Source organism: Nilaparvata lugens, chromosome 3, assembly GCF_014356525.2.
Source record: "Nilaparvata lugens isolate BPH chromosome 3, ASM1435652v1, whole genome shotgun sequence".
NCBI classification, from domain to species: Eukaryota; Metazoa; Arthropoda; class Insecta; order Hemiptera; family Delphacidae; genus Nilaparvata; species Nilaparvata lugens.
In genome coordinates, this window is record NC_052506.1 from 68,949,439 (window position 1) to 68,977,292 (window position 27,854).

The window sequence follows — 27,854 nt, forward strand, 5'->3', positions numbered from 1 at the left end:
AGTTTCAAAGATATTCACATTATTAATCAATACCACTTATTTCATTTCTGATTTCATGGTATTGATTTGTAATGTATTGATTAATAATGTGAATATCTTTGAAACGGTTTGAGATATCGATATGCGGTTTTTGCCATTCATTTTTTCTTGAAACTTCTTACTAAAATCATGTATCGCATGACAACCTTCCTATTTAGAATAATAATGTTATTAACTCTAGGATGAGTTTTAACCTTTTAACATACTGGTACAGTAGATTTTTATTTTTTTCGAAAAATTAGCTCAACCTACTTGAAACTTCGGTACTTCAAAGACAAGGTTTGGTACATCAAACTTTCATCCAATAAACTATCCTCAATTAGCTTATTGTTAATACAGATTAAGATAGAAAAAAATTCTTAATATTAGGAAAATTTCATAATTATTTATTAAAACGTATGGATAATAGGGGTGTCATTTGTAAGTGCGATATGTCACTGGTGCAAAATTTTCGTTATTTGTGCTTATTATAAATTATCAACACATATTAACATATTGTTATTCAAAAGCCAATACCCAACTTCCATAACCTCTCTTCCCCTTTATCTTTAAAACCTTATTGAAAAAGTCTTAGGTTTTATCACAGAGAATAAGGAAAATTTAATTCGCATCTACCAGAGACAAAAATGATTACTACAAGACTAATAAAATAAAAGATGATAAATTTAACCTGTATCTTTACTCTATTCTTTTACTTTGAAAGTCTGTTCATATACTATAGTGAGGTCCACATTATAATGGCAGTGTATGATTGACAATACTGTTACTGTTCTATTCTATCATACAACAAAACAGATAGCACTATCTCTCTCTCGCTTTGCAATGTTGTCTATTTGCCAGAATATTTATTTTTATATTCACTTTTGACAGTGACTGCACAAAACTGACCAAACAATATTCTCAGCAGCCATTTTTTCTTCATTATATCAAAATACTTGAGTACACAAGTCGTATAATTGATTCAAAATGTATTTTTGAAACAATGAAATAACTTTTAAACATTACCGTATGAGAAACACAAATTAAAATACGGTACCTGAAATGACATTTTAAAAGTTGATAACTAGCCATCCTAGACTTCATCCATGCTTCAGTTAGCCTACCCATATAGGTTAGACCTACTCATACCAGTATAAATAATATTAAAAAGTTATTCAAGAATTAATCCATTAAAATTGCTTATTTTTAAATAGGATTTTTATGTTTCTATTATTCTTAAAAGAAATTGGAGTAGAATATCTACCAAATAACTTAATTTCTGTTGTTTTGAAATTCAGATTGTTGTATCACAGCTTTTTAAATTAGCCGCCATTTCAGGTTTGTATAAAAATAACATTAATCTGATCTCAGTTATGAAAGCAAATTTTTAATCAAATTATGAAAAAATATATTCCCTTGATTAATTTGACATAATGATGTTATCAAGGAAATGATAATTATTATTAGATTAAATTTAATGGGATGAATTGAGTAACATCTATGTACAGTCAGTGGCAAAATGGAGAGACTTGGCAACGTTTTTCTCCTATAGTGAGGTCCATTTTAATGGCAGTAGATAAAGATAGAAGAATAGCGATTCCGATTCTTTGCATTAATTAATTATTTTTCTACACTGTCAAAAACATAATTGGCATCGTTGTGGACCTAGAGAAGAATAGTACCACCCGCTTTGTCGAATGATAGACAAGGATAGCAAAACCAAAGTTGATCAAATACCGTCATTATAACGTGGACCTTACTATATCTTTCAGTTCTGCCATTATAACGTAGACCTTATTATAGACAAATTGAAATCTCGCAGTATTGAGGCAGCTGATGACGTCACTTTGGCTAGGATTTAGCTGGTCTTGGCCAGGTGAACCAACATATCAATATGGCACTGAAATGTTTGAAATGAAAATGAACCAACAACCAACGGTTCTCCGTTGAAAAGTTTGTGGTTGATATTGTTTGTTTCTTTTACATTTTACTGTGATTTTACTGCTTTTAACATTACTTTCTGATTTTGACAATAATATAACTATTGAGCTAGTTAAAGATAGAATTCATTGGCTCATTTTTGATGTTTTTCTAGTATTTTCTGTTGTAAAGTTGTAGGCTTAAATTTTTTTAAGAATAATTGGCATGTTTTCGTATGTCAAGTTTCAAACATTTTATTGTTAAAACTTGTAGCATGTTTTACTGATAAACTTGTATTGTTTTTTTTATAAAAAAGAGTTTTGCAACACCACATTAGCAAGTTAGTTGGTAAGTATAATATTATTTAAACCTTTTATTTATTCTATTTCTTATAGTTTACTTATAAGTTACCTGTAGCCTATTTATTTTTTTAAGTTACCCATTATATTGCCTTGTTTTCCCACTTTCAATAAAGTTATCTATAGTATTATGACACAAACTGGTACACTGGTATCTAAGTTTATAAGTTATAACAAGGGTATAATAAACAAATTCGGAGCTCAATTTGAAAGATGTTCATTGTATTCAGAAGTCTTCTACTAAGTACTTACCGTACTTATTGTACTCTACTTGTTAGTTATTTAGGTAGTAGAAAAATATAACTTTTGCGTAGAATAGGTACCTACTTACCTATATGTTACTTACTTATCCTTATGGTTCAAATTGTTGATGAAAATTACTTGCAGTCCTACAGTAGACTAACTTAATCGAAATAGAACGCTATGTTCGAGAAAGATACCAGTTTTCTATTTGTTCCTATAATTTAGGAAGGGTAAATAAATTCAACACTACCTATGACTATACAACAGCCGAAACCAAAATACTTTTCATTTGAAAAAACTGTGCTACTTAGAAACACAAAAAATTTTTTAGATAAGAATATGGAATAATGCATTGAAACGATCAATTGAAAATCCCGTAAACGTAGTAGGTAGACCTACTTAAGATAGGTAGGTAATTTACTGTAATGTACAGAATATATTTTTACTGTATATACAGAATTTACAGTGTATATTTTTGGCTTCAAAATTTTCTGAAATAGGCTAACTTAATTTATTCAAAGTGCGGTGATATTAAGTGCAATATTTGATTATAATTTGGCATTTTAAACATTATAAATTCAAAATTTCGAGCTCATATATATTCTTGGACAGAAATTGAACTTTAACTTTCCTTAGTAATGAACATAACCTATTTTTTCGGACATTTTATTATTTATCAAAATTTGGGAACAGAGTAGTTTTGGGCTATGCCTGTTTTTCTATCCCGATCATATCCATTATGATTTGTAATTGTATGAAAAAATAAATAAATAGTGTAAAATTTAAATACGGTACATACTTAATGGGTTAAACATATTTTAGACAATCAGATCTTTTGTTTTCTTGTTCATTTAACTTTCTAAATCGTAGTGGAAGCTTTAATCTCATCTATTTCAATTTTCTAAGCAATACCTTCAAATAATTAACTTACTCTACTGAAATATACCATTTTTTTATGCATTGAAAAAAGGGTATCTTTATGGGTAAGAAGGGTTCAAACATGCGGCAGGTTCAGGTTGTTGTCCGTCGAAAGAATTATAATGCAAAGTATAACAGTTCATTTTGTGGATACTATATCTTGTCTTCACTGCTATATAAGAGGAGCAACATTACAACGCTACTTAGGAGAGAGCAAGTGCACTCCTACAATACTCGGAGGAAAAATTTGGATGTGCCTCGCTGTCGTTTGTAGAAGGTGAATGACTGTATCCTTGTGCAGGCGCTGAGGATGTTTAACCACTTGCCAGAGCGGGTGAGGGCGCGTCCGGTGCTGAACGTCTTCAGGTCTTCCTCGTCCAAGTAGCAGATTGAAAAGAGTCTATATAATATTAGTGACTTGTTAATGAAGTTACTTGTGATCTGTGACCCTGCCATCATGATCAAGTAAATTGTGGTCTGTTCGACCAGTATTTTTTTCTTCAAGTTGAAGTATACGTATACTGACTGACGCGATCTATCCAGCAACGGCCTGGTCTTTGATCGAGAAATTGGATATGGATATCGCAGTAGAATAGATCTGACAAGCTAAAGTAAACGGAGTTATCACTCGGTATGATGCATATTTAATTTTCATATTAGAAATTAGGAGTCAAAATCTGAGTTCCTTTGAATTAATTTTCAACTATTATTTTTATTGAAGAATGTTCTTGTTGATCCGTATTTTGCTAGAATACTGTCCTAATTTGAATATTCATGTTACCGCATGTATTATGTTTTTGGTAATGGTTTTATGGAGTTCTTGCAAAGAAAGAGAGTGAAAACTAATCTTAATTTTTATAGATTTCTACAGATGATACTAAGTTGCACCAAATAATAATCATAATCAAATTATTTATCTCTTCGTTTAAGGATTTAAGAAATGGCGACCAAGAGAAATGCTCAAGCCGAACTTCCCACGGCTAAAAAAAGGAAATTCGGAAATGTCGTCAATTCAGCAGGCTCACAACAATCATCCAATGAAACCACTGCTATGAGAGTGTATGTGCGTGTCAGGCCACCAAATACAAAAGAAATGAGTGAAATGTACAGGTAAGTTTTGATTTTGTCCATTATGTTGTTCCACAATAAGACTCCATTCATGTACATTAAATAATACCTGTAACATACTATGTACATAAGAATCTATAAGGTCGAAGGAGCGAGTCAAAAAAATGCATTGTTATCGATTTCTGATCCATCCTGAAAGTTTCAAGTCTCTTGCTAGTCGGGAACAGGATGAAAACTGTAGTACGTTGCAGACGGACTGACAAGAACGAAAGTAACAGAGTGTCCACTGGGCGGCAAAATCGGGAAAACCGAGAATTGTACGTGAATTTCATTTGGGCGGGAATTTTGTCGAGATACGGGAATTTTTTTGACACTTCCGTCAACTAGCCACTTTGCTAATTCTATATTAAGGGCAGAGTTTGTTTTTTATATTATTCGGAATACAGTATACAGTTATCATCGTATAATGGTGCTACATTTTGATGTAAAACATGCTGCTTTACAGTTGATATTGTTTTTTAAGAAGATTCTTTTTTTTCAAATGACCACGCTTCTGAGTAACACATAACCACCCACCCCCCGCTTATATATTTTTACATATTTATGGCTGGGACACACATAACCGCACCGAGCCCGCGCCGCTGTATGGCCGAGTGTCGGACGTACTACGGCGAGTGAGAAAAAAAATGCTTACAAACGTGTAGAGACACATACTACCGCACCGTCACCGTGTCTGTTGCCCGCGCCGTCACCGACTAGTTCAGTTTACTTTTTGACGGTGACGGTGCGGGCTCGTTTGACATAGAGAGTGAAAAAATTATTGAAGAGATACGGAATTTTCCAGTTTTGTACGATCAAAGTTATGAGAAATATGGTTGGACGGAGAAATAAGTTAAAAAGTATAACCAAATAATAAGTTAAGCCAAAGGAATTATAGACGTAATATAATAAAATAAACAACAAGTATGAAAGAAGGAACCCGTGACTGTGTCTTAAATTTACAATTTAAAACTAATTACGCTTAGATACATAAGGCAGAAGATAACAATTTTATTTCTGATATATATTCACGATACATGAATGATTGTGGTATTGTTATGCACCGAAATATATATCAGCACTATGATTCCCATCTTCTGTGTCTACAGGTAACTAGTTTAAAATTGAAAAATATAAATTTAAATCGGATGTAACAATTAATTGTGTTATACTGGGTGCGGCAGGAAGGGTGGATGTTTTTAGAACAGATAGTATTCTAATTTGGGTAGTCGGATTGGGCCAGCTGAAGTGAACATGTGTTCGGTAGATCATACCATTTTTTCTAGTCATTCGGCATCACGGTTTCGTGGAATGTGCAACATCGTGTGTTTACTTACGACAGTTTTGTCCGTAATAATGAGAGTATCATTACAGTTCAGCGCGAGTTTCGTCGTCATTTCAATCTTGCGATAAATGAAAATGTACCCACTCGTAACACCATTTTACGTTTGGTAAAATCATTTCGTTCAGTAGGAACAGTAATGAATAAACGACCACCAGGGGCTCATCGCACTGTACGCACTCCACAAAATGTGGAAAGAGTTCGGCAAGCCTCCGTAGTCCTAATCGATCTGCTAGGAGACATTCTTCTGAACTGAACATCAGTGATCGGTCAGTAATGCGTATTTTACATAAAGATCTAGGATTTCATCCCTACAAAATGACCATGGTTCAACAATTGAATCCTGGCGATTATGTAAAGCGGCTGAATTTTGCTCGAGAAATGGAGGCCATATTTGACCAAAATGAAAACATCATTTTGTTTACGACAGATGAAGCACATTTTCATTCGAATGGTACCGTTAATCAGCAGAACTATCGTTATTGCTCAGATGAAAATCCAAAATTAATGCATGAGAGACCATTACACAGTCCCAAGGTGACAGTTTGGTGTGCTGTGAGCAGTATATTTGTTATTGGTCTTTACTTTTTTGAAGACGACAACGGGAGCACTGTAACTGTAACCTCAGAACGTTATGGACAGATGTTCACTTAATTCTTCCTTCCTGAATTAAGAAGGAAACGTATTCCTATCCGGCAAGTATGGTTTCAGCAGGACGGGGCGACAGCTCACACAGCAAGAAATTCAATGGAAGCAATTCGGGCTGTTTTTCGTGGTCGCATCATTGATTGGCCTCCTCGTTCTCCAGACCTGTCCATGTGCGACTACTTCTTGTGGGGTTTCCTGAAGTCACGTGTTTATCAGCATAAACCACGTACACTTCAAGAACTAAAGGGAGCAATTCTTGAGGAAGTCGAACAAATTGGCAGGGCAATGTTAGAAAGAGTACAATCCACTTCCGAGAGCGGCTTGTAAAGTGCATTGCTGAAAACGGCCGTCACCTGTCAGATATTGTTTTCAAACATGAATTTTCTAAAATTGTATAATAATGTGAATATTGTTCTGTAAATAAATGTTTTTTTATGCATAGGTAACGACTTATTACTTTTTTGAAAACCGTTCATCCTTTCTGCCGCACCTTGTATTATTAACAATAGTTTAACACATTCAGAAATCAGACCACAGTAGCACTACAGAACTGAGACACTGCTGTCGCTCGGCTGTCGCACGGATATGTGTGTTCTACCACCATCACCGTGTTACGGGCGTAGCTCGGCCGTACCTCTGCACGGGCTCGGTGCGGTTATGTGTGTCCCGACCTTAATCATGTGTTTTAACCGGCGGGGTAAACCGGGAAACAGGTGAAATCTACGGGGACTTTACGGGAATTTCCGAGAAAAGTCTGATTAAGTAAAGTGAAATAATATGTTATTTGCAGTAACTGCAATTGTAATGAGAATGCACCTTTAGAAAGGTTTTTAATAACTTGAACGAGACTATATTGAATATAACTATTATTCTACACCTGGGCTCGAATGAAAAGTGTAAATGAGCCTTTGAGAGGAAAAGTGGTGTAAGTCACTTTTCTTGTTAAACCCAGCTAAAAGCTGTTCTGGATTCTTGTAGCCTCATTAATTTTCATCTTTTGGAAAAGTGGTTCAAGTCAATATCATATGATAACATTGATTTAGATGGCAGTGAAAAAACGTGGAAAATAGAACAGCTGATATTGTTGCAGACAATAGTGGTGTATAAAGGTGCAGATCCACCGCAGTGCAGCACAGTGCGCAACAGTGTGGTGCACAGTGCTGCACAAAAATGTCTCTCTGGTGTAGCATGGTACTACAAACACGCACAATGTTCGCGCACTCTGCCTGGCTGTGCGCGTACAATTTGTGCAGCACTTGTCTTGATGGTGGGAGAACATCGTGTTCGTCAACATTGTTGCGCACTTCATTTTAGCTTCTGCTACCGGAGCGAAAACATTTTGTGCGTAACCTGTGTTTCTGTCTGACCGTTCAATTTTTACTTTTCTATATTGTGATATTCCTCTTTAAAAAATGGAATGGACAAATGAAAAAATTATCAGTTTCATTAATGAAATAGAGATGAGGCCAGTCATGTGGGATGTGTGTCATGTGGACTATAAAAATAGAAATAAAAAACATGACGCAATGAATAAGATTAGTGAAATTTTCAAGTGTGACACAACAGAGGTTCTGCGGAAATGGAAGATAATATTGGCACAGTTTCGACGGGAGAAACAAAAAATTAAAGCTTCAAAACGTATGGGTTCTGCAGCTTCTGAAGTGTACATCCCAAAGTGGTTCGGATCTCAACACTTGGAATTTTTAAACGACAGAGATGAGCCCAATGAAAGCATAAACACACTAGACGACATAAATGATCAGGTGAGCTACATTTTCATGTATGAATAATACAAAATTGACATCACATAAATTTATTATTATTATAATTTAGTATTAAGAAATTAATTTATTATTAATAACAGACTATCTCTTTTTTAATGACTTTATTGATAATAAGCTCATTATCATAAAAAATATTATTTTTTCATTTATAATTTCTATTTTATCTATACAAAAATCTTGCTAAGAATAACTTCTCAAATAAAAATATAAAACTTAAAATTATTATTAATTAGTTGACATACAATGTTTGAATGACATCAATGTCTGCTACTATAAACATTAAGTACAAGTACACTTTTGTTGGATTACGCAACAGTTTCTTGGCATGACAGCATTCCTATATCTGATTTAAAATAGTTTGCAAATTCTTCCCTGATTTCTTTAGCATCACTTCTTAATCTACGACTCATTTGTGGTAATGAATATAAATTTCCCATTGGGGTGTTATCTAATCTCCATGATCCTGGATTGGTTTCAAGTGTATTCAGATTTTTGTTATCAAACGAACCATTCGGACAGTACAGTGTAGATGACGTTCGCGACTTTATCAGAAAATTATGTAGATGAACACATGTCAACGTTATAATTTGAGCTTTTTCGTTATCCAGTAACATAGGTTTTCTTAAAACTCGAAATACGGAGGACATTATTCCAAAAACATTTCAACTATTCTCCTCGCTCTGCTTAGACGATAGTTGAAAACTCTTTCTTTACTTCCCAAGTTGTGTTTTCCAGCATAAGGTTTCATCACATTTATGTCTAATGCAAAAGCATCGTCGGCCAGAATCACGTGGGGCATTGGTTTATTTCTCCCTGGTAAATTGCAAGGCGGTGGTAAATTTAATTGTTCCTGTCGCAGTTTATTGTACAAAGTGCTATTACTAAAAATACCCTCATCTGAAATTCTTCCTTTGCATCCTACATCCACATACATAAAAGAATATTTGGCGTCAACTAATGCAAAAAGTACAATACTAAACTGCGATTTGTAATTGAAAAGTCACTTCCACTATTTCTCGGTGCTTGGATGACAACATGTTTTCCATCTATTGCGCCCAGGCAGTTAGGAAAATTCCATAAATCGTTGAATCCACGTTCCACCTCCATCCATTCATCTTTTGTATTAGGTAACTGAAACAATTTTTTCATTTTCAGTTAACTGAAATGCAACAACAAGGTGGAGAAGAACTGTTTACTGAAAATGAACAAGTGGCAAAGGAATCTGTTGATACCTCACTACAATCAATCAATCTACCAATCAAGCGTTCTACAGCTAAAAGACAGCGACTACACAACAAAAACGATGCAATGGTATCAGAAGCCTATGAAGTCATGAAAGGGATGCAAGAAAAACTTGACCGTACAAATAATGACGCGATACAAGTTTTTTCTACTGGTGTCGCAGCTAAATTGCGGCAAATTCCAAATGATCGCATAAAACTTCTAGTGCAAAGAGATATCGACAACTTATTGTATGATGCAATACTTGGCATTGGAAAGTATCATACTACACCAATGCCATCACCATATTCGGGGAGCCATCATACCGTGACAAGTATTTCTCCATCTTCACGGTCCAATGAGTTATATTCGACAGCTAACCCAAATGATACAAGGGTGGACCATCAAAGCACGGAATATTCTGTAGACGATTCGTGGTACATGAAGTAATTTACAAATTTACATTGAAAGTTACATAAAATTTGTATTATAATTTTTTTATAATAAATCAACATTTTTTATTACTTATTTTTTATTTTATTGTGTTAGAGGCGAGAGGTAATAACATGCATCACAAAACGTTACTTGTTATTGTGAAGTTGTGGTGGGTGTTAATAGAAATATTGCACTCACAGGAGTTAATATCGTTATCGAAAGTAAGATTGAACAAAAAATTCGAAATGAAAATTAATATTGAATATATTTATAATTATTATGATTATATTGTTATAATAAAATATCTATTTTATAATATAATTTGAAGAGCACACAGGGAAAAATGTAGGATGCGTGTTATTCCCCCTCCCCACCCCTCACCTTAAATCTTAATTATTGGGTAATTGTACAAACTTACCTTTATTACTTCTTTCAACGTAGAGATTAAAGCATAACACACCTCGGGAACAATACGAGTTATCAGTTGTCTAGACACTTTAAACAAATACATCAAGCTTACGAAAGAATCACCAGTAGCTAGATATCTCAATGTTATGGCGAGTCTCAATTGCTCTGAAACACATTGTCTATAATTTGTGTCTCTTTTAGCAATAATTGGTCCAATTTTTCCCAAAAGGTACTCAAAATCATGACAAGAAATTCGTGTAAAATTTTTAAAGCCACTCAAAGGATCAATTTTTAATTCTTCAACAAATTCTTTTGTTGACTCACGATTTTTCAGGAAAGGCCGCACCCACACTCGCGGTTTTGCTCTATTTTTTTCAATAAATTACCCAAAACTATACAAACGGCAGAACAAATTAAAACATCCTCCTCCAGACTCGACATGGTGGATACTGATTCGAAATTTGTTAGCAACTGCAAGCTCCACAGAATTAAATGTGCTGCACATTTTCTTCGCGCACTTGTGTCTGTCACAAAATGTGCGCTACTTTTACTGTAGGTGGAGCAGGGTCTAATAAAATGTTTTCAAAACGACTGTTGTGCGAAGAAATGTTCGCGCACACCATGTTCCGCACACAAGAGCATCTGACTTACTTCACTCTCTCATAAGGTTTTATCAGAAGTCAGTGTTGATCAAGGCTTCCATAAATTTATCAAATAATCGATATTGAAACTTATTTCAATTTATTCAAATTCAAATAAATTTTATCTATGAGTGATTCTAGTTCTACGCCATCAATCCTCCAGGATTCTGGATCAGAATTCATACCAACAGATGAATCAGGTAAAGTTATTAGCCATAACCTACAAATTATTTCTATAGTCCTTATGTGTTTATTTTTCTCTATAATATTTCAAATTTTTGATGCTACATTCCACTTGATTTGTTTCTAATCTAAATTATTCACTTCAAAAATGAAATGGGAAAAATATTTGGAATTTAACTTATGGTAACTCAATTACTTGCCTACAATATTAGCTCCATTTTACTGAAACTTTGCCAATCAAACTATGACTTCATGGTTCAAACAAATTTCATTTTAAACTTTTGAATGCATGTATTATTGTACTATGTCTCCTTCAATTCCTCAGAAATAAAAGTTATTGCAATTTTTATTAAATGAACATTTTGTATTTTTTTGTTACAGAAAGTGAACCTGAGGCAGCGAATGAAGAAGAAATGGATGTTGAAGACCCACCTGCTATTGTTAGAACAAGAAAAAGAAAACGTAATTTGAATCAAAAGGAGCAACGCAAAATTAAACGGAACAGTGGTAAGGCATATACTACTGGTAGGGGTAATCGTGTTCCTGAGAAAATATTTTTGAATCCACCTTGTGGTTGCAGGATGGAGTGTAGTGACAATGTCACTGAGGAACAGAGAAAGAAACTGTTTGACGATTTCTACTGTATGGCATCTTTTCGGAATCAAAATGCATACATTTGTGGGCTGTGCAAATAATGCACACCTAAAGTACACCGTGCAAGAGATGGAAGTCGAGGAGAGAGAAGTTCATTCATAAGTTATTACTTGCAGTTATCAGATAAAAATCTCAGAGTGTGCAGTTTTTTTTTTTGAAGACATTTCAAATATCGGATAAGAGATGTTTTAGAGCTTTAAAGAAAATACGAGAAGGAAGTGAACCTGGAAGTGATCTAAGAGGTGTTCAGCCGGCTTCAAACAAAATAGATGATTCACAGTTACAAATTGTAAGAAGTCACATTGAAAGCTTTCCAGCATACCAATCTCATTACACAAGGGCCACAACCCAGATAGGAAGTACTTGTCAGAGTTCTTGAATATAAGGGCATTGTTCAATCTATACAAAGAACACTGTAACAACATAAATGCAGTTCCTGTTTCAGAATCAAAGTATCGCTATATTTTTAATCATGAATACAATCTACACTTTAATGCACCTCATAAAGACACTTGTACAAAATGTGACACTCTCAGAATAAAAATTGATGTTTGTGAAGACCTGCAGGAAAAACAAGAGCTTGAAACCAATAAAGAACTACATTTACGTAAAGCAGAACTTTCTCGAGAAAAATTGAAGCAAGCTAAAGAAGATAGAAAAAAACCTGACACTAATGTTTATGCCTTCACTTTCGATCTACAAAAGGCTCTTCCCTTCCCAACTTTTACATGTTCGGTTGCATATTATAAACGTAACATGTATGTTTATAATGTAGGATGTCATGAGTTATCCAGTGACTCAGCATTTATGTATTCTTGGGACGAAACTGTCGCCTCCCGTGGGTCGCAAGAATTTGCATCTTGTTTGATAGAACATTTCTGCAAAAAAGTTCCTAGAAATAATGACCATGTGATAATGTTTAGTGACAGTTGCGGCGGTCAGAACCGTAACATAAAGTAGCTTTGAAGTGCATGAAATTTCTCCAAGAAGAACAAACAAGTATTAAGGTAATTGATCAAAAGTTTATGACAAGTGGACATTCTTTTTTACCTAATGATGCGGACTTTGGAGTGATTGAATCATATTCAAAGGGTAGAATCATGTATGATCCTCAAGATTGGTTTGATGCAATAGTGAAGTCAAAACGTAAAAAGCCCTATCTACTTGAAGTTATGAGGAGGGAGGAAATTTATTCAACATTCAACCTGGAAAAAGCCATCACAAGAAGAAGAAAAAGCACTGTTGGGGATGAAGTATCATGGCACAAAATCCAATGGCTTTGATACGGTACCTGAAAGAATAACCATACAAAATTTTCTACAAGGAAACTTTAAATGAAGATGTTGAATTCTACCTTGGACATCACACCAGCAAGAAAAGGAAGGAGAGTAGCCCACCTTGGACTTGTCACTTTGGAACCCTTGCACTCTGGGAAGCGGCCAGTTACTTCAGCCAAGAAATCTGACATGTTGGACGTGCTACCATTTATTCCACCAGTCAAACATGGATTTTTCAACAACTTGATTGATGACTCAGGTGAACCATCGGCAGAAGATACACCTATCATTGACAGACATTCAGAATCTGAATCTGACGTTGAGTAGGAGTTTATAATATAAAAAGTTTTCTGAATGTGACATTGAGTAGGAGTTTATAATATACAAAGTTTACTGAATCTGACATAGAGTGGGAGTTTATAATATACAAAGTTTTCTGAATGTGACATTGAGTAGGAGTTTATAATATAAAAAGTTTTCTGAATGTGACATTGAGTAGGAGTTTAAAATAAACAAAGTTTTCTGAATCTGACATAGAGTAGGAGTTTATAATATTATACAAAGTTTTCTGAATGTGACTTAGAGTAGGAGTTTATAATATACAAAGTTTTTGAGATACTTTAATCTTCTTATTCCGTTCCCATTCATATATTTTTAAAGAAAAGTGGTGTAAGTCAAAATTTTTTATTAAAATATTGCTGTAAATTGATAAACAGTTTATAAGGTCTATTGAAAGTCATGGAAAGGTGTATTAAGTCTTTAACTACTGTAATATGATAATCTTATTATTTAATGGGACTCTTGTGATTTGCAGTTGAATTTCTAACAAACCTCTAACTATCGCAAAAGAATTTGGCAATGACTTACACCACTTTTCCTCTCAATGGCTCAAATATTGACAATATTCGAACAGCGTTTTCATTCATTAAATAGCTTCAATATCAAGAGAGATTCTACAAATAAGTTAAACTTGAAATTGTTATCAAACTCTGTTTGAACTGACCATGAAGTTTAATGGAAAGTAGATTATTTATCTACAAATTGAATTCAGATTTATATTCTACAGTTGCTTCAGGCAAGTCAATTTGTGGTGTCAGTTTATGTGAATGAGAATTTACGGTGACAGAGAAATTCATTTGAAAATGGAACTCATCTAGTTTATTATTGGTGGTTGGAAATTCAGTTCATTTCGGTTGCATTGGTTTAGATTAGAGATGGAGGTCAATACCGACTACTCTCTTGTTTTGTTTTTGCCTGCTAAATATACCGTAGGCCTATGTGATAGTGTATTACAGGGTTGGTGAAAATTATGTAAACAACTCAATATTTCTTTTACAGTGATGATTTGACATTTGGCTCCATTGGGTATTAAAAAACTACTTTTCTGTAACTTCAAAATTTTTGTCCGCCATATTGAATCCAAATTTAATTTTTACTCTCCTTGCCCTGTTACCATAGGTAAGGAAAGTATTGCTTTCCAAAAAAATTGAGGTACGGTACCCTAATTTCCAAATTTCTATACGTTTCAAGGTCCCATGAGTCCAAAAAAGTGGTTTTTGGGTATTGGTCTGTATGTGTGTATATGAGTGTATGTGTGTCTGTATACACGATATCTCATCTCCCAATTAACGGAATGACTTGAATTTTGGAACTTAAGGCCCTTACACTAATAAGGATTTGACACGAACAATTTCGATCAAATGCAGTTCAAGATGGCGGCTAAAATGGCGAAAATGTTGTCAAAAACAGGGGTTTTCGCGATTTTCTCAAAAACGGCTCCAACAATTTTGATCAAAATTGACCTTAAATAGTCATTGATAAGCTCTATCAACTGCCTCAAGTCCCATATCTGTAAAAATTTCAGGAGCTCCGCCCCATCTATGCAAAGTTTGATTTTAGGTTCCCAATTATCAGGCTTCATATACAATTAAAAAAAAATTAAGTGTAAAAGATTGAGCATGAAAATCTCTACAAGTAATGTTCAGTAACATTTTCACCTAAAATTGAAAATAAGCTCGAAATTCGAGAAAATGTGATTATTTAATTGCAAACTGTTGGCAACTGTTGATTCTTTTAAATCATTCACTATGAAGAGATAGCAGATCTCGTGTGTCTCCAGCGTTATTGTCCTGTTACCAGCTGGCTCAGATCTTTGAATAGTAGACTTGAGATGCGCGTGAACACTAGCGTCAGGTGATCAATTTTCAAGGAAAGGAAAGTTGTGTGAGTGCGCCACACCAGATTTTTTCAAATGGTAAGGTGGTCATATGATATGTGCTTTCGATATACAATTTCAAGTGAAATTGAATGGTGAAACCCGATATCTTGATAAATCAATATTTCAAACCGTAAAGATATTCACATTCAAATATACTCATACAAAAATGAAATAGATGAGTACATTGAAAATGTAAAAACAACCAAAACTATTAAATTTTACTTTTTCAAGTGTTAGCATTGAGGAAGTATGTTACTTATATTGTCTGTGGTGTTAGTAAACACTCATAGTAACATCCACTAACATATTTAACACTTTGAAATAAAAATATCTATATATATATATAATATATATATATATATATATATATTATATATATATATATATATAAAAGCGAAATGGCACTCACTCACTGACTGACTGACTGACTCACTCATTCACTCACTCACTCACTCGCAGTACTAAAAATCTACCGGACCAAAAATGTTCAAATTTGGTAGGTATGTTCAGTTGGCCCTTTAGAGGCGCACTAAGAAATCTTTTGGCAATATTTTAACTCTAAGGGTTGTTTTTAAGGGTTTAAAGTTCGTCTTTTAGCATGTATATTCTTCTTCTCCCAATGTCTTAATTATAATTGAAATTCCCATATCATATGTTACTATAGAACTATAATCTAGATAGAGTACCTCTTCGAAACAATTGTTAACTGGCAACTAAATTAATAATTTTGTCAGGTTGGCATTAAGTTGAGTTGACTTTGTTAGGTTGGCACCAAGTTGAAGATTTAAATGCATTTATCGCGGAAACATTGATTGGGCACTGCTACTTCAATCCTGGGAATATTATATTACTAGCCGTCAGGCTCGCTTCGCACGCCATATCCGTTTAGCCAAACGTTTAGTCTGGCCCCCGACTGGATTGTCCTAACATATGATAAAAATGCTCAAATGAAAAATGCAGGCGAGCGAAGCGAGCCTGCTTATTTCATTCTATGACGATCCAGTCGGGGGTCCAGGGGGCGGAGCACCCTGGCTAGACGGATATGGCGAGCGAAGCGAGCCTGACGGCTAGTATGTCATATTTCTAATGTAGTGTTTCATTTCTGTATACTCATTAGTATCTTCAAATGTGAATATCTTTAAAACGCTTTAAAATATTATATAGATGAGCGGTTTTCGTCATTATGCGAATGAGTTTGTTATAATTTGAAAACTCTAGGTGTATCATTCATTTTATCTTGGAATTCTGTATTGAAATCATGTATTAGCCTACCTATATGACCACCTTCCTATTTAAAAAAATGAAGTTGGATCCAATATGGCTGACTAATATTTTGAAGCGACAGAAAAGTTTTTTTTTAATCTGAATAGGATCCCCAATGAAACCTACTTTCAAATTATCATTGTAAAAGAAATATTAAGCAATTTTCATCAATCCTGTATGCTTTAAATCAGTTGTTTCAGCTTTTTTTTCCAAACAAATATTTTTACTGAATGAATTTAGGTATTTTGGATTGTAAATAAAGTTCCTTCTAGACATTGCTGTTCAAGAGAAGGATTTAACGTTTATGTTCCAAACTTTGCTTGTAGTACTTGTTCCAATGAACGTCGTCTATCTCTGTTTTATGTAAAGTGTACAAAAAATCAAGTGCATAAATAAATCTTAATTGATAATCATTGTAAACCTTTTTCAAATCTTCACGTATATTCTTAGTAGAATTCTTATTTTCCAATCGATGTCTGGTCTCTGTCTTCTGTTAATTCAACATTCAAACATTTTGTTTCGACTGTTTGGACTTTCAGAAGCGTGTTAAGAGTCGTGGATTCGAAAATGCTGGTTTTTGATCCCAAGGAGGAAGAGGAGCAGTTCTTTTTTCGTGGTGTGAAACAGAAAATGAGGGACATGACAAAGAAGCAGCCGAAAGAAATGGGATTTCTTTTCGATGGTGTATTTAACGCTGAAGCCACAAATGTCGACGTTTACAACAGAACCACTCGCAGTATAATTTCAAATCTTCTTGAAGGATATAACTGCTCAGGTAGCCCACTTGTTATCTTCACAAATGATTTTAACTTTGGTTTCATGAATTAGATTGCTCGTTAACTTGATCTTCTATTTGTAGTTCAACTGCACTTTTCTATCATTTTTCCCAATTTGGCAAAGGTTAATCATATACAGTAATATATTGTTTGTTAATGATCAACAAACATTATTACCGGTATGGTTTTTGTTTATTTATAAAATGTAATCTTCTAGAATCATTCATCTTAACCTTTCAATCATCTATTTGAGGAGCTATCATTTTATTGTAAAACCATTAAATCAGGATTGATATTACCTAGCATTCAATATTTCTTCAAGAATGTTAATTTTGAGTTCAATGTGAGTTGATTATGAAAAATGTACTGTATATTAAAACTGAGTCAGTAAAATCGTATCTGACATCAAATGATTGAAATTCAATACTTTATAAAAAATCCAATGATTTTATGTAATATATGTATCATCCTCTTGACATTTTTTGTTTCAGTATTTGTGTATGGTGCTACTGGCTCAGGAAAAACTCACACTATGCTGGGGTCAAGAGAGAATCCTGGAATAATGTACCATACCATGGTCGAATTGTATGCTCAGATTGAAAAAGTCAAAGCAGATAAAAATTTTCAAGTGGGAGTTACGTTTGTTGAGGTAAAATATAGAATATTCAAACTATAAGAATACCCAACTTGAATCTCTCCAACAGTTTTCTTATAATAATAAACAATTTATTTGTTCAAAGTAATCATACATATAGAGTTGAGCCAACAATCATGCTGTTCTCTAATACAATCAGACTACTAACATTAATATTGTTAGTCTATAACAACAAAACAGACGCCGGATTAACATATATTTTCTCATATAAGTGATCAAACCGATCCTCAACCACTCATCACTTCTAATCGCGCATCTTCCAGTACTTTTATTATATTGAGGTGTCGTTATCTTTCTAGCATTTCACGAATCATTATGAATCGCATGACGGTGATTGCGTCGAATCTAACCATTTAACCAGCTTAGAAAATCACTCCGTCGTCACACCAATGTGATAACATTACAATATTTGTTTTCTTGAGGTCCCATTTGTCTAACATTCTATTTACTTACTGTACTTTTTTTGAGTAGTATCTTGTTCACTTGTAACCTGTTGTTCTATATTTTATGAATTTCGAGTGAATAAATTTGTTTTGAAAAACTTCCCTCATTATTTAGAATGAAACATACTTCTTCTATCATACCCAAGCATTAATCAATTTTCGCCATTCTCCACTCATTCCATTTACACGATTTTACTTCTATTTATTTACTTTTTCTCTGTCACGTAACCCATGTCAGCCTAAAAATCGCATCCTCTGTACTCCTACCTACACGAAATCCATATTGATTAAAAGACAACAGTTCATTATGTTCTAGGAAATTCATCACACGTTTTTTCATGAGTTTCTCTAGAATTTTTGCAAAATTACTGACCAGAGAGATTGGTCTATAGTTACCAATAAACACTCTGTCACCAATCTTGTGTAAGGGCCTACCTAACACATACTTTCTTTATAACAAAACTCAAATTGGATTTATGCATTATATTGCACTTCTATCATTACAACAAATCAATAAATACATAGAATAAAATAATATCTCCAACGAGTTCTACAGGATTGATTGTGTGTCTCTTACATATTATTATTTAGCCAATTAAACTACTGTACAGTATTATTTTGTTTATTTGCATGAGTAAATGAAATGAAATATTTCGACAGGTGTACAATGAAAACGTGCACAACCTTCTAAACCCGTCAGGCCCGATGCACCTTCGAGAGAGCGCAACCGGAGTGACGATTGCTGGCCTGAAGGTGGAGGACATAGTCAACGCCGATCATCTGCTGGAGAAGCTGGCTGAGGGCAATCGCAATCGCACCCAACACCCCACCGATGCAAATGCCGAATCGTCAAGGTCACACGCTGTGTTTCAGGTCTATGTCAGAATGGCCACCAAGAATGGCAACCAAGTGAAAATTGTCAAACTATCCATGATTGATTTGGCTGGCTCTGAAAGAGGAATGGTCACTGGCTGCAGTGGCTTGCGTTTCAAGGAAGGAGCCAACATTAATAAGTCACTTCTGGCACTGGGTGAGTACAAAATTTGATCTTTTACTTTGTATTTCAATGCTAACTGGTCCCTCACAAAAGGACAGGTAAAGGTTTTTAGAAGTTTTTAAACATTTTAAAGGGTCAGTTTCCGAGCTCAGAATCTATAAGTTCTGGACTTACAAAGTCCAGGACTAAAATAAGCGCTTGGGTCTAAATTGACTTTCTGAGTCACGATTTTATCTTCTAAACTCCGGGGTAAATTAAGATCTCGACTTATTTGAGTCCAGGACTTTAACGCAGTAAACATGAGGGAAATTCACAATATTTTGCTGTTGTATTGTCGGCATTATAGCAAAACGGAAACAGCTGATTGCAGCGGGATAATTCAAATGAGCATGATCTCCAAACTATTTTGTAAAAATACGTTTCGATTTCTTTGTAGGCCTATTCAGAGCAAAACATTTGAAAGGTTGATGAATAAACATTTCATTTTACGTTATGCTATTATTGATCATTGATCCTAACCAGTGATTTTGGAATAAAAATTTCATTATGCTATTGAGTTTGAAAACGTATTTGTTTTGAAAAGAAACTGGAATAATAATTTATTGTTGTTATATTATTATTATTAATATGTTGAATATGACATTGATTAATAATATTCAGATTGATATATAAATTCCAAGGCAATCCTTGTATTAATTTTCTTGAACATTTCTAGGTTATGTCACAGTCGTAAAATAAAGTTAGTTTTTACGCATAATATTATGAAGAACTTTATTCCAAAATAATTTTCAAACTATAAATTATGAATTTAGATGGACTAATTCAAATAATTTAGGTATTCCATGACATTTATTCGGGTCAACGCTCTGTCTCGGAAAGCCAATTTTCTGACTCCAGAGTTTAAAGCCGGTTAAAGTCTAGAACTTAGCTAAATCCCGAGCTCGGAAACCGGCCCTAAAAGTTTAAACATGAACATTTTAAAACTTGGAAAGTTGAATTAAAAAAAAAATAATACTTTAAAAATATGAAATCAGAAATCATCTCCCATTATAACCAAATGAAATACGAGAAAAATAAATTTTGTACGGTAGGTCTATCTTTACTGAGTTATTTACGTTGTCACGATTTCAATTGTTATTCAACAATCTAATTATCATCAAATATAATCAATAAAATATATTATGAACATACGTTGTGCTGATCTCAATCGATCTAATGATAATTTATCTATTTATACATTGATAGATACAATATCATTCTTTACTATATGAATGATTGCGAACAACATGCTTAAAACCCACAACTGTTCCTTTCCCAAATTTGGATAGAAATTGTCCAAAAATAGGTTATGTTTATCACTTCATAAGTTTTGTCCAATTTTGATAATAATAGAAATTAAAAGAATAAAAGATTGATGTCATTCTATTCCAAGTGTAACAGGAAATTTTGATAATAATAGAAATTGAAAGAATAAAAGATTGATGTCATTCTATTCCAAGTGTAACAGGAAATAATACTTGTGTTTGGGTTAGAATTGCTCAGTGGATGCTGCATTCTGAGAAATTCATAAATTGTTCAGATCAGCCTGGCGACTTTGATGCTAGCTTATGATAATCATAAAATTGATTACAGAATTCATTCAACAATTCATTTCACAATTTAGAAGAATTATTTCCTATTATTTAGTCAGTAGGAAAACGTTGGTTTTTTGGGTGTTTTCAGAAATCAAGATAAATATTCCACCTTATTACTCACACGGATACAGTATAAGTTATATTATAATAGCTATAGTACTTAAGTACTGAACCAAACAGTACAGTACCTGTACGTTTTTACTTTATAAGTATTATATGATAACAGGAAGCTATATTAAAAACGGCCATAACTTTCTTGTTTTCGGGTACTTTCGAAAATGGAACTTACGTTTTAAAGATTTTCGGATTTTTTGGAATCCAAATCCGAAATCAGAAAACCTCCTATATTTATTTTAAAAGAAAGATGAAAAATCATTCTTTCTAAATCAAAGAAGAAAGAGATTCTACGGGAGACGTAGAATCATCATGTGAACGACGCTATTAGTCCTATTGTATCTCGATCATGAGAGGTGGTTGCCTGACTAGGGGAAATGACGTGACAAAAACCTGGCGCGTGATCATCATGTGAACGACAATATTGGACTCAAAGTATTTCGGTAATAAAAGATGAACACGATCATGGTCCACGTCTGCTATCGTGTGAACAAGGCCCAACTCCTTCTCCAGTTCAAAGATAATATGCTCGTTCATATAAATATTGTATTTATTGAACATGTTGCCATCATACAGCAACATTATTGAACAGCTCCTGCCATCATTGCCTTCTAAATGCATTCAATTCAATATTACTTATAATTATGTACAATACTATTGAGTGAGTTCTCATTGTATTTTGGAAAAGTTATAAAATAAGAGATACAAGTATCAGCAAGCTTCCAGTCATCATACATTCATCTACATTATGGAACCTGATTCTAGGATTGAGACAAGTAGATGAGGCAAGAGATATAAGAAGTGTTAAGATTCTTGGTATAAATTTGGATCAAAGACTAACCTGGAGCCCTCATATAGACTATGTCTGTTCTAGGTTGAGCCGGGTTCTCTATCTTTTACGCAGATTAAAGGAGTGTGTCCCAAGGCATTATTTGAGGATAACCTACTTTGCCTTTTTTCAAAGCACTTTTTTGTATGGCCTATCCTTATGGGGATGTGCTCCTGATACCCAAAAAATCCTGCTGATTCAGAAAAGGGCAGTTAGAATTATTTCTGATGCTAACTACCTGGACCACTGCAAACCGTTGTTCATTGACCAAGAAATAATGACTGTTTATAGCTTATTTGTCTTTTTGCTGTCACTGAATGTGAGAAAAAATATTGAATCATTTCCATGTAGGGAGGACTTTCATCAGTATGATACAAGAAATAGGCAGCAAATTGATGTTCCTTATACTAGGCTGAGGAGAGTGCAAATGAATTCGAAGCTAATTTCTTTGAGAATCTTCAATAAGTTTCCTGCTTCAGTGAGAACCATGCCTGCTTCTTTGTTTAAACGTAGATTGAAAACTCTCTTGACAGAAAATCCTCTATACTCACTGTCAGAATTTTTTGATATGGATAGGGATATAATTAGTAATTATTTTTAAATATACGTTCCATAATGTATTAATATTAGGTTGGCAATAATTTTAGTGTATGAGAATATATTTGAATTATATATATATATATGTTTGTAACATTATTTATGTATGAGCTGAATCATATGATAGTCAGTGTTTTTGATTGTTTTTTATTATTGTATTGAACATCGTGACGTTTCCGATTGTGTAATCTATATGCTTAAAGGAATAAAATCTATTCTATTCTATTCTATGCATACTTATTTATTTTCAATTTCAGGTAACTGCATATGCAATTTAGCTGATGGTTTGAAGCATATTCCCTACAGGGACTCAAAATTGACTCGACTTTTGAAAGATTCCCTTGGTGGAAACTGTCATACAATTATGATTGCCAATGTCAGTCCTTCAGTGGCTTCGTATGAAGATACTTACAACACTCTCAAGTATGCTACTCGGGCTAAAAACATTAAAACAAAGGTAAGTCTTCATCCAATTCAATCCACACTAAAATGTTATTTTAACTATTGCACAGTAATGAAGAATAAATCTTCGAATATTTATTCTATTTGTTCTTATAAAATGATTAAAATAGTTACTATTATAAATTTGATTCAGATTTTTACTTTCCTTGCCCTATTACTATAAGGTAAGGGAAGTATTGCTTTCCGAAAAAATTAAGGTACCCCAATGTCTAAATTTCTATACGTTTCCAGGTCCCCTGAGTCCAAAAAAATGGTTTTTCGGTATTGGTCTATATATATATATATATGTGTGTGTGTGTGTGTGTGTGTGTGTGTGTGTGTGTGTGTATGTGTATGTATGTGCATCTGTGAACACGATATCTCATCTCCCAATTAACGGAATGACTTGGAATTTTGAACTCAAGGTCCTTACAATATAAGGATCCAACACGAACAATTTCGATCAAATGCAATTTAAGATGGCAGCTAAAATGGCGAAAATGTTGTCAAAAACAGGGTTTTTCGCGATTTTCTCAAAAACGGCTCCAACGATTTTGATCAAATTTATACCTTAAATAGTCATTGATAAGCTCTATCAACTGCCTCAAGTCCCATATCTGTAAAAATTTCAGGAGCTCCGCCCCATCTATGCAAAGTTTGATTTTAGATTCCCAATTATCAGGCTTCAGATACAATTTGAACAAGAAAATTCAAGTGGAAAAGATTGAGCATGAAATTCTGTACAATTAGTTTCGCTTAAACATTTTTAGGTTATGTCGTAAAATGCGGTTAGTTTTTTACACGTCATAATTCTGATACAATTATATTCCAAAATGAACTTGCAAACTATAAATTATGATTTTAGATAAACTAATCCAAATAATTTAGGTATTCCATGACATCTATTTGGCTTTTTATCTACTCCAAAACAATAACTGAATTGTGTTTGCTCAGTTAAGTCTAGAACTTGAATTTAAACCCTACCCCAGTCGAGGGTTTAAAATCACGCCGTTTTAAGTCCTGGACTTTACGATTTTTGATAAATCCTTGACTCGGAAAGAGGCGAGAATCTAATTCAAGTCTTGGACTTATAAGCCCTTGACTCAGAAAGCGAAATTATAAACTCCAGGGTTTAACATGATCTCTAAACTCCAGAGTCTATTCAAGTCCTCAACTACGTTAACGCTCTGACTCGGAAAGCCAATTTTCTGGCTCCAGAGTTTAAAGCCAGTTAGTCTAGAACTTAGCTAAATCCCGAGCTCGGAAACCGGCCCTAAAAATTATAAGGTGCATATATATTACGTCATATTTCAGTTCAACTTGGGGGTCAACATTTGGACTGTTTCCAAAAGCTTTCTTCTGTTTTTTTTTTGTATGATGAAATAAAAATTGAAAAAGTCTCGTTTCTATTGATAAGTCGTTTAAATAAAACAGCTATCAATTATTTCCAACCACTTTTTGTTTTCTACAATGATTTGATGAATATTTAACTGTTCATTTGTTCAGGTTACGAAGAATGCTATGTCCGTAGACCTGGATGTGGGGCATTACGTAAAAATGGTGGAAGAGCTGAAGAAGGAAATCGTTCTACTGAAAAGCCAAACAAAAGCACATTCATCGGCACGATCTTTTCCTCCAAACTCCGACTTATCTGTCTGGTGTCGAGCTCTAGATGAGATATTTGATGAAAGAATCGAAATTATGAAAAGTATTCTCACTTTGGAGTGTAACCAAAAACTTCTCGCGTTGAGAAAAAAACGAAAATTGTTCATGGCAAATTTGCTAAAGGAAACACCTGGAAGCCAAGCCCAGGTATGTATATTTAATAATGCTCTGATATGGTTTGACAAAATAGATACCGTAATTAAAAACATGAAAGTAATGATATTCAGGTCGTCTTTTCTTACTGTATATTGAGGATGGGCTATTTCTCTGAAAATAACCATTTCAAAAAGCAGAGGAGATTTGATTCTCAAGGTAGCTCTAGACCCTAAGCATTATTTCATACTACTACAGTATATTCATCCATTATAAAATGAAATATTTAGTGCATTAATTCACAGATTTATTCGTTGAATTAATTTGACTATGTATTTTTGTAAATGAATAAAAATCAAGTGATCTATCCTCAAGTGATTTATCCATTCACATGCTAGGTTCAGAGAAACCTATTACATGACAATATATACCTAATGATATAAATGCAATGCACTTTTGATAAATAGAAAAAAAAACGTGAATGTTAAAATTATAAGTGATTCAACAAGTTGCATGAGTAAGCCTCATACACTATGAAAATTTATCTTATGAATCTGTATATAGGTCAATATTTTTATTCACTATAATTCCGTTCATTTAATAATAGAAGCTTATTCTCCAGGGAATTGAGAAGGTGGAAGAAGCACTGAGACAATACAATGCGCGAATGGAGGCAATGGTTTCTGCGCAGGCTGAACAGAGAAGATGCCAGAAAAGCAGTGATGAGAAACTGCAAAAGCTTTTCATTGAAATGGAAGAGGCCAGAGTCACTCAAGATATGGTCAAAGAATTCGAAATGAGAGATGAAAAGTTGAATAGAATTCTTACCGAAGTGAAACTGGATTACATGAAAAAAGCTTTCATGATTGATCAAAAAGATAGTTCAACGAATATGCAGTCTATCAAAACTCTGTTTGAATCTTTCACCGAGTTCTACAATATCCTGTCAGGAATGAATTGGATCACAGACAAAATGGAATCGACTTATCAAGTGAGTTTACCATCTAAATTCATTTAGCTATCACCTAACATAGTTGTTTCATCTGTACCATAGTTCGTATCCTAAACTTTTGTCAACAGTATCATATGGTTTATAGATTTCAACCGTATCAATTGTAACTTCCCATCTTTTTCAACAGGCACTATTTCATACATCGAAAGCCTTGTCTTCATCAGTAGCTAGACTAATTTATTGTATATTTCTTTGGAAATATTAATGTCTGATTGATCCGTTAATTGGTTATAATTCCTTCAATTTGTTAGTAAAATTTACACCTTGCCAGAAATCAGTTCTGTAGATTTTATAGCTCAACGAAATAGTCAATGCACAATTCACGTACTTCAATTTATTCATGCTTAAAAGAAGGGGTTTTGTTTTGTTTTTTTTGTTGAAGAGTATTTTCAATTAATCTACTATATTAATTAAATTGCTTCAATATAATCACTATTACATTTTGTTTCAGATAAAACTCAAATAACATTCACTGTTTTGCTCTAGGGAATTTCAGCTATTATCTTTATAAAAGAAATCAAATGAGGAACAACATCAAAACATAAATGATCTATTTTTATTAATAGATTCTTCAAAAAATAGTTATCGAAAACTAAAATTTCATTCTTTTAAATCTTTTTGAAAACACCTAGGTTTAAAATACTTGTAGAAAGTTGCCTTTGTAAATAAATGAATAATATTTTTCAAATTGACCTAAATTTCGTTCTCTTTGTGGTTGCATTTTGAAAGCAGCATTAATTTTTTCTAATCATCATTTCAATACTGTAAATAACGATCAGTACTTCGGTTTTGTTAGAGTTTCACTTTGAATGAATTTCCAAATAATTTAGTGTATGAGAATAAATAATGATTGATTGTTTTGTTGCAGGATGAAGAAGACGATAAAGATGCCGCCCAGGCGATTTTCAGTGAGGATTTCTCAAAGGTCGTCTGTGAAGAAGTGACGCCAACCTCTAGTTGTGAGAATAAATCATCAGAAACAAAAGTGTTCAGCACTCCAACAAAAATGGAAACTGACCATAAAATAGAACCAATTGACGAGAAAGAAGTTGAGGAAATCTGTTCCACCACTTTCTGTGTAGAACAACCGTCTGCAAGTCTCAATGAAACTATAACTTTGGACTCTAACAAAGATTTAGTGAAGAAGCCAGCGTCCATCGGAAAACGCATAATGAAAGGTGAAAAATTAAATAATGAGAAAGTTCAATTTTTTTAAATGTTGCCTAGATTCATTTCTACTTGTTGTTACAACTGAGTACATGATAGGTGGAGCATTGCTAAATACAAAGCAAAAAAAAAATGCAAACTAGCGACAGAAGCGAAAGCGGACATCCTTCCACTGGAATCATGAGGGATTGTTATTTTTGACTGATAATTCGATTCAATTTTTTAATGATCATTAAACAACGGCACTGTCTAGTAGGTCAATTGTTCAGCAATTCTGTATTTTTCCAATATGATGGTTCAACTTTGGTTTCAACTGTTGGATTAGTTTCGACTTCGACGATAAAATTCGATTGACGTTAGAAAAATAGCTCTTAATTAACCATTGTACTGTAAATAGAAATCTGTGTATCTGTGAGTTACAAGGATTGAGCTGTTTTTTTTTAATGTAGTTCAGCTATATCGAAATACTAATTGTAAATTAGTACCTTCATCTACAAATTTTTTTATTGATAAAAGATTCAATAATCATATTTGTCTTCATTCAGGAAATGGTTGAAAAATATTGAATTATAGAAGAATGAGTAAATCCAACGCGAACTGTTGATTACACAAAACCATTGCTGTAAACAAAATATTCCAGAAGGAATTCGGATTTTCTTTTGGTAAGAATATTAAGAGATAATAAATTTAATAAAAATTACGTAGCTATTTAGTTGAATTACGATTTTTTTTGTAACAAGGGAACGTATCAGTCACTACAATACTCTGTTTTTAACAATTATGTATTCCTTT

The 27,854-nt window shown here is 33.6% G+C and overlaps 2 protein-coding genes across 2 annotated transcripts; both read left to right on the forward strand.

Annotated features, from left to right (window-relative positions):
- Window positions 1–1,968: 1,968 nt before the first annotated feature.
- Window positions 1,969–26,361, forward strand: LOC120350278 (kinesin-like protein KIF18A). The gene is made up of 9 exons (XM_039422875.1): window positions 1,969–2,286; window positions 4,389–4,568; window positions 17,179–17,414; window positions 17,907–18,064; window positions 19,174–19,543; window positions 22,942–23,141; window positions 24,632–24,937; window positions 25,506–25,874; window positions 26,347–26,361. The coding sequence occupies exons 2-9, from the start codon at window positions 4,399–4,401 to the stop codon at window positions 26,359–26,361; spliced, it is 1,824 nt and encodes a 607-aa protein (XP_039278809.1). The 5' UTR covers window positions 1,969–2,286; window positions 4,389–4,398.
- On the forward strand, window positions 7,683–10,081 carry LOC120350549. The gene is made up of 2 exons (XM_039424410.1): window positions 7,683–8,318; window positions 9,495–10,081. The coding sequence occupies exons 1-2, from the start codon at window positions 7,968–7,970 to the stop codon at window positions 10,008–10,010; spliced, it is 867 nt and encodes a 288-aa protein (XP_039280344.1). The 5' UTR covers window positions 7,683–7,967; the 3' UTR covers window positions 10,011–10,081.
- Window positions 26,362–27,854: the final 1,493 nt, after the last annotated feature.

Bases quoted from the DNA above. Each gene is read 5' to 3' on its own strand.
- LOC120350549 (XM_039424410.1), top strand. From the start codon at position 7,968: ATGGAATGGACAAATGAAAAAATTATCAGTTTCATTAATGAAATAGAG. The intron at 8,319-9,494 runs GTGAGCTACATT...TTTCATTTTCAG, and splicing joins TAGACGACATAAATGATCAG to TTAACTGAAATGCAACAACA.
- LOC120350278 (XM_039422875.1), top strand. From the start codon at position 4,399: ATGGCGACCAAGAGAAATGCTCAAGCCGAACTTCCCACGGCTAAAAAA. The intron at 17,415-17,906 runs GTAGCCCACTTG...TTTTTGTTTCAG, and splicing joins TGAAGGATATAACTGCTCAG to TATTTGTGTATGGTGCTACT. The intron at 23,142-24,631 runs GTAAGTCTTCAT...TCATTTGTTCAG, and splicing joins CTAAAAACATTAAAACAAAG to GTTACGAAGAATGCTATGTC.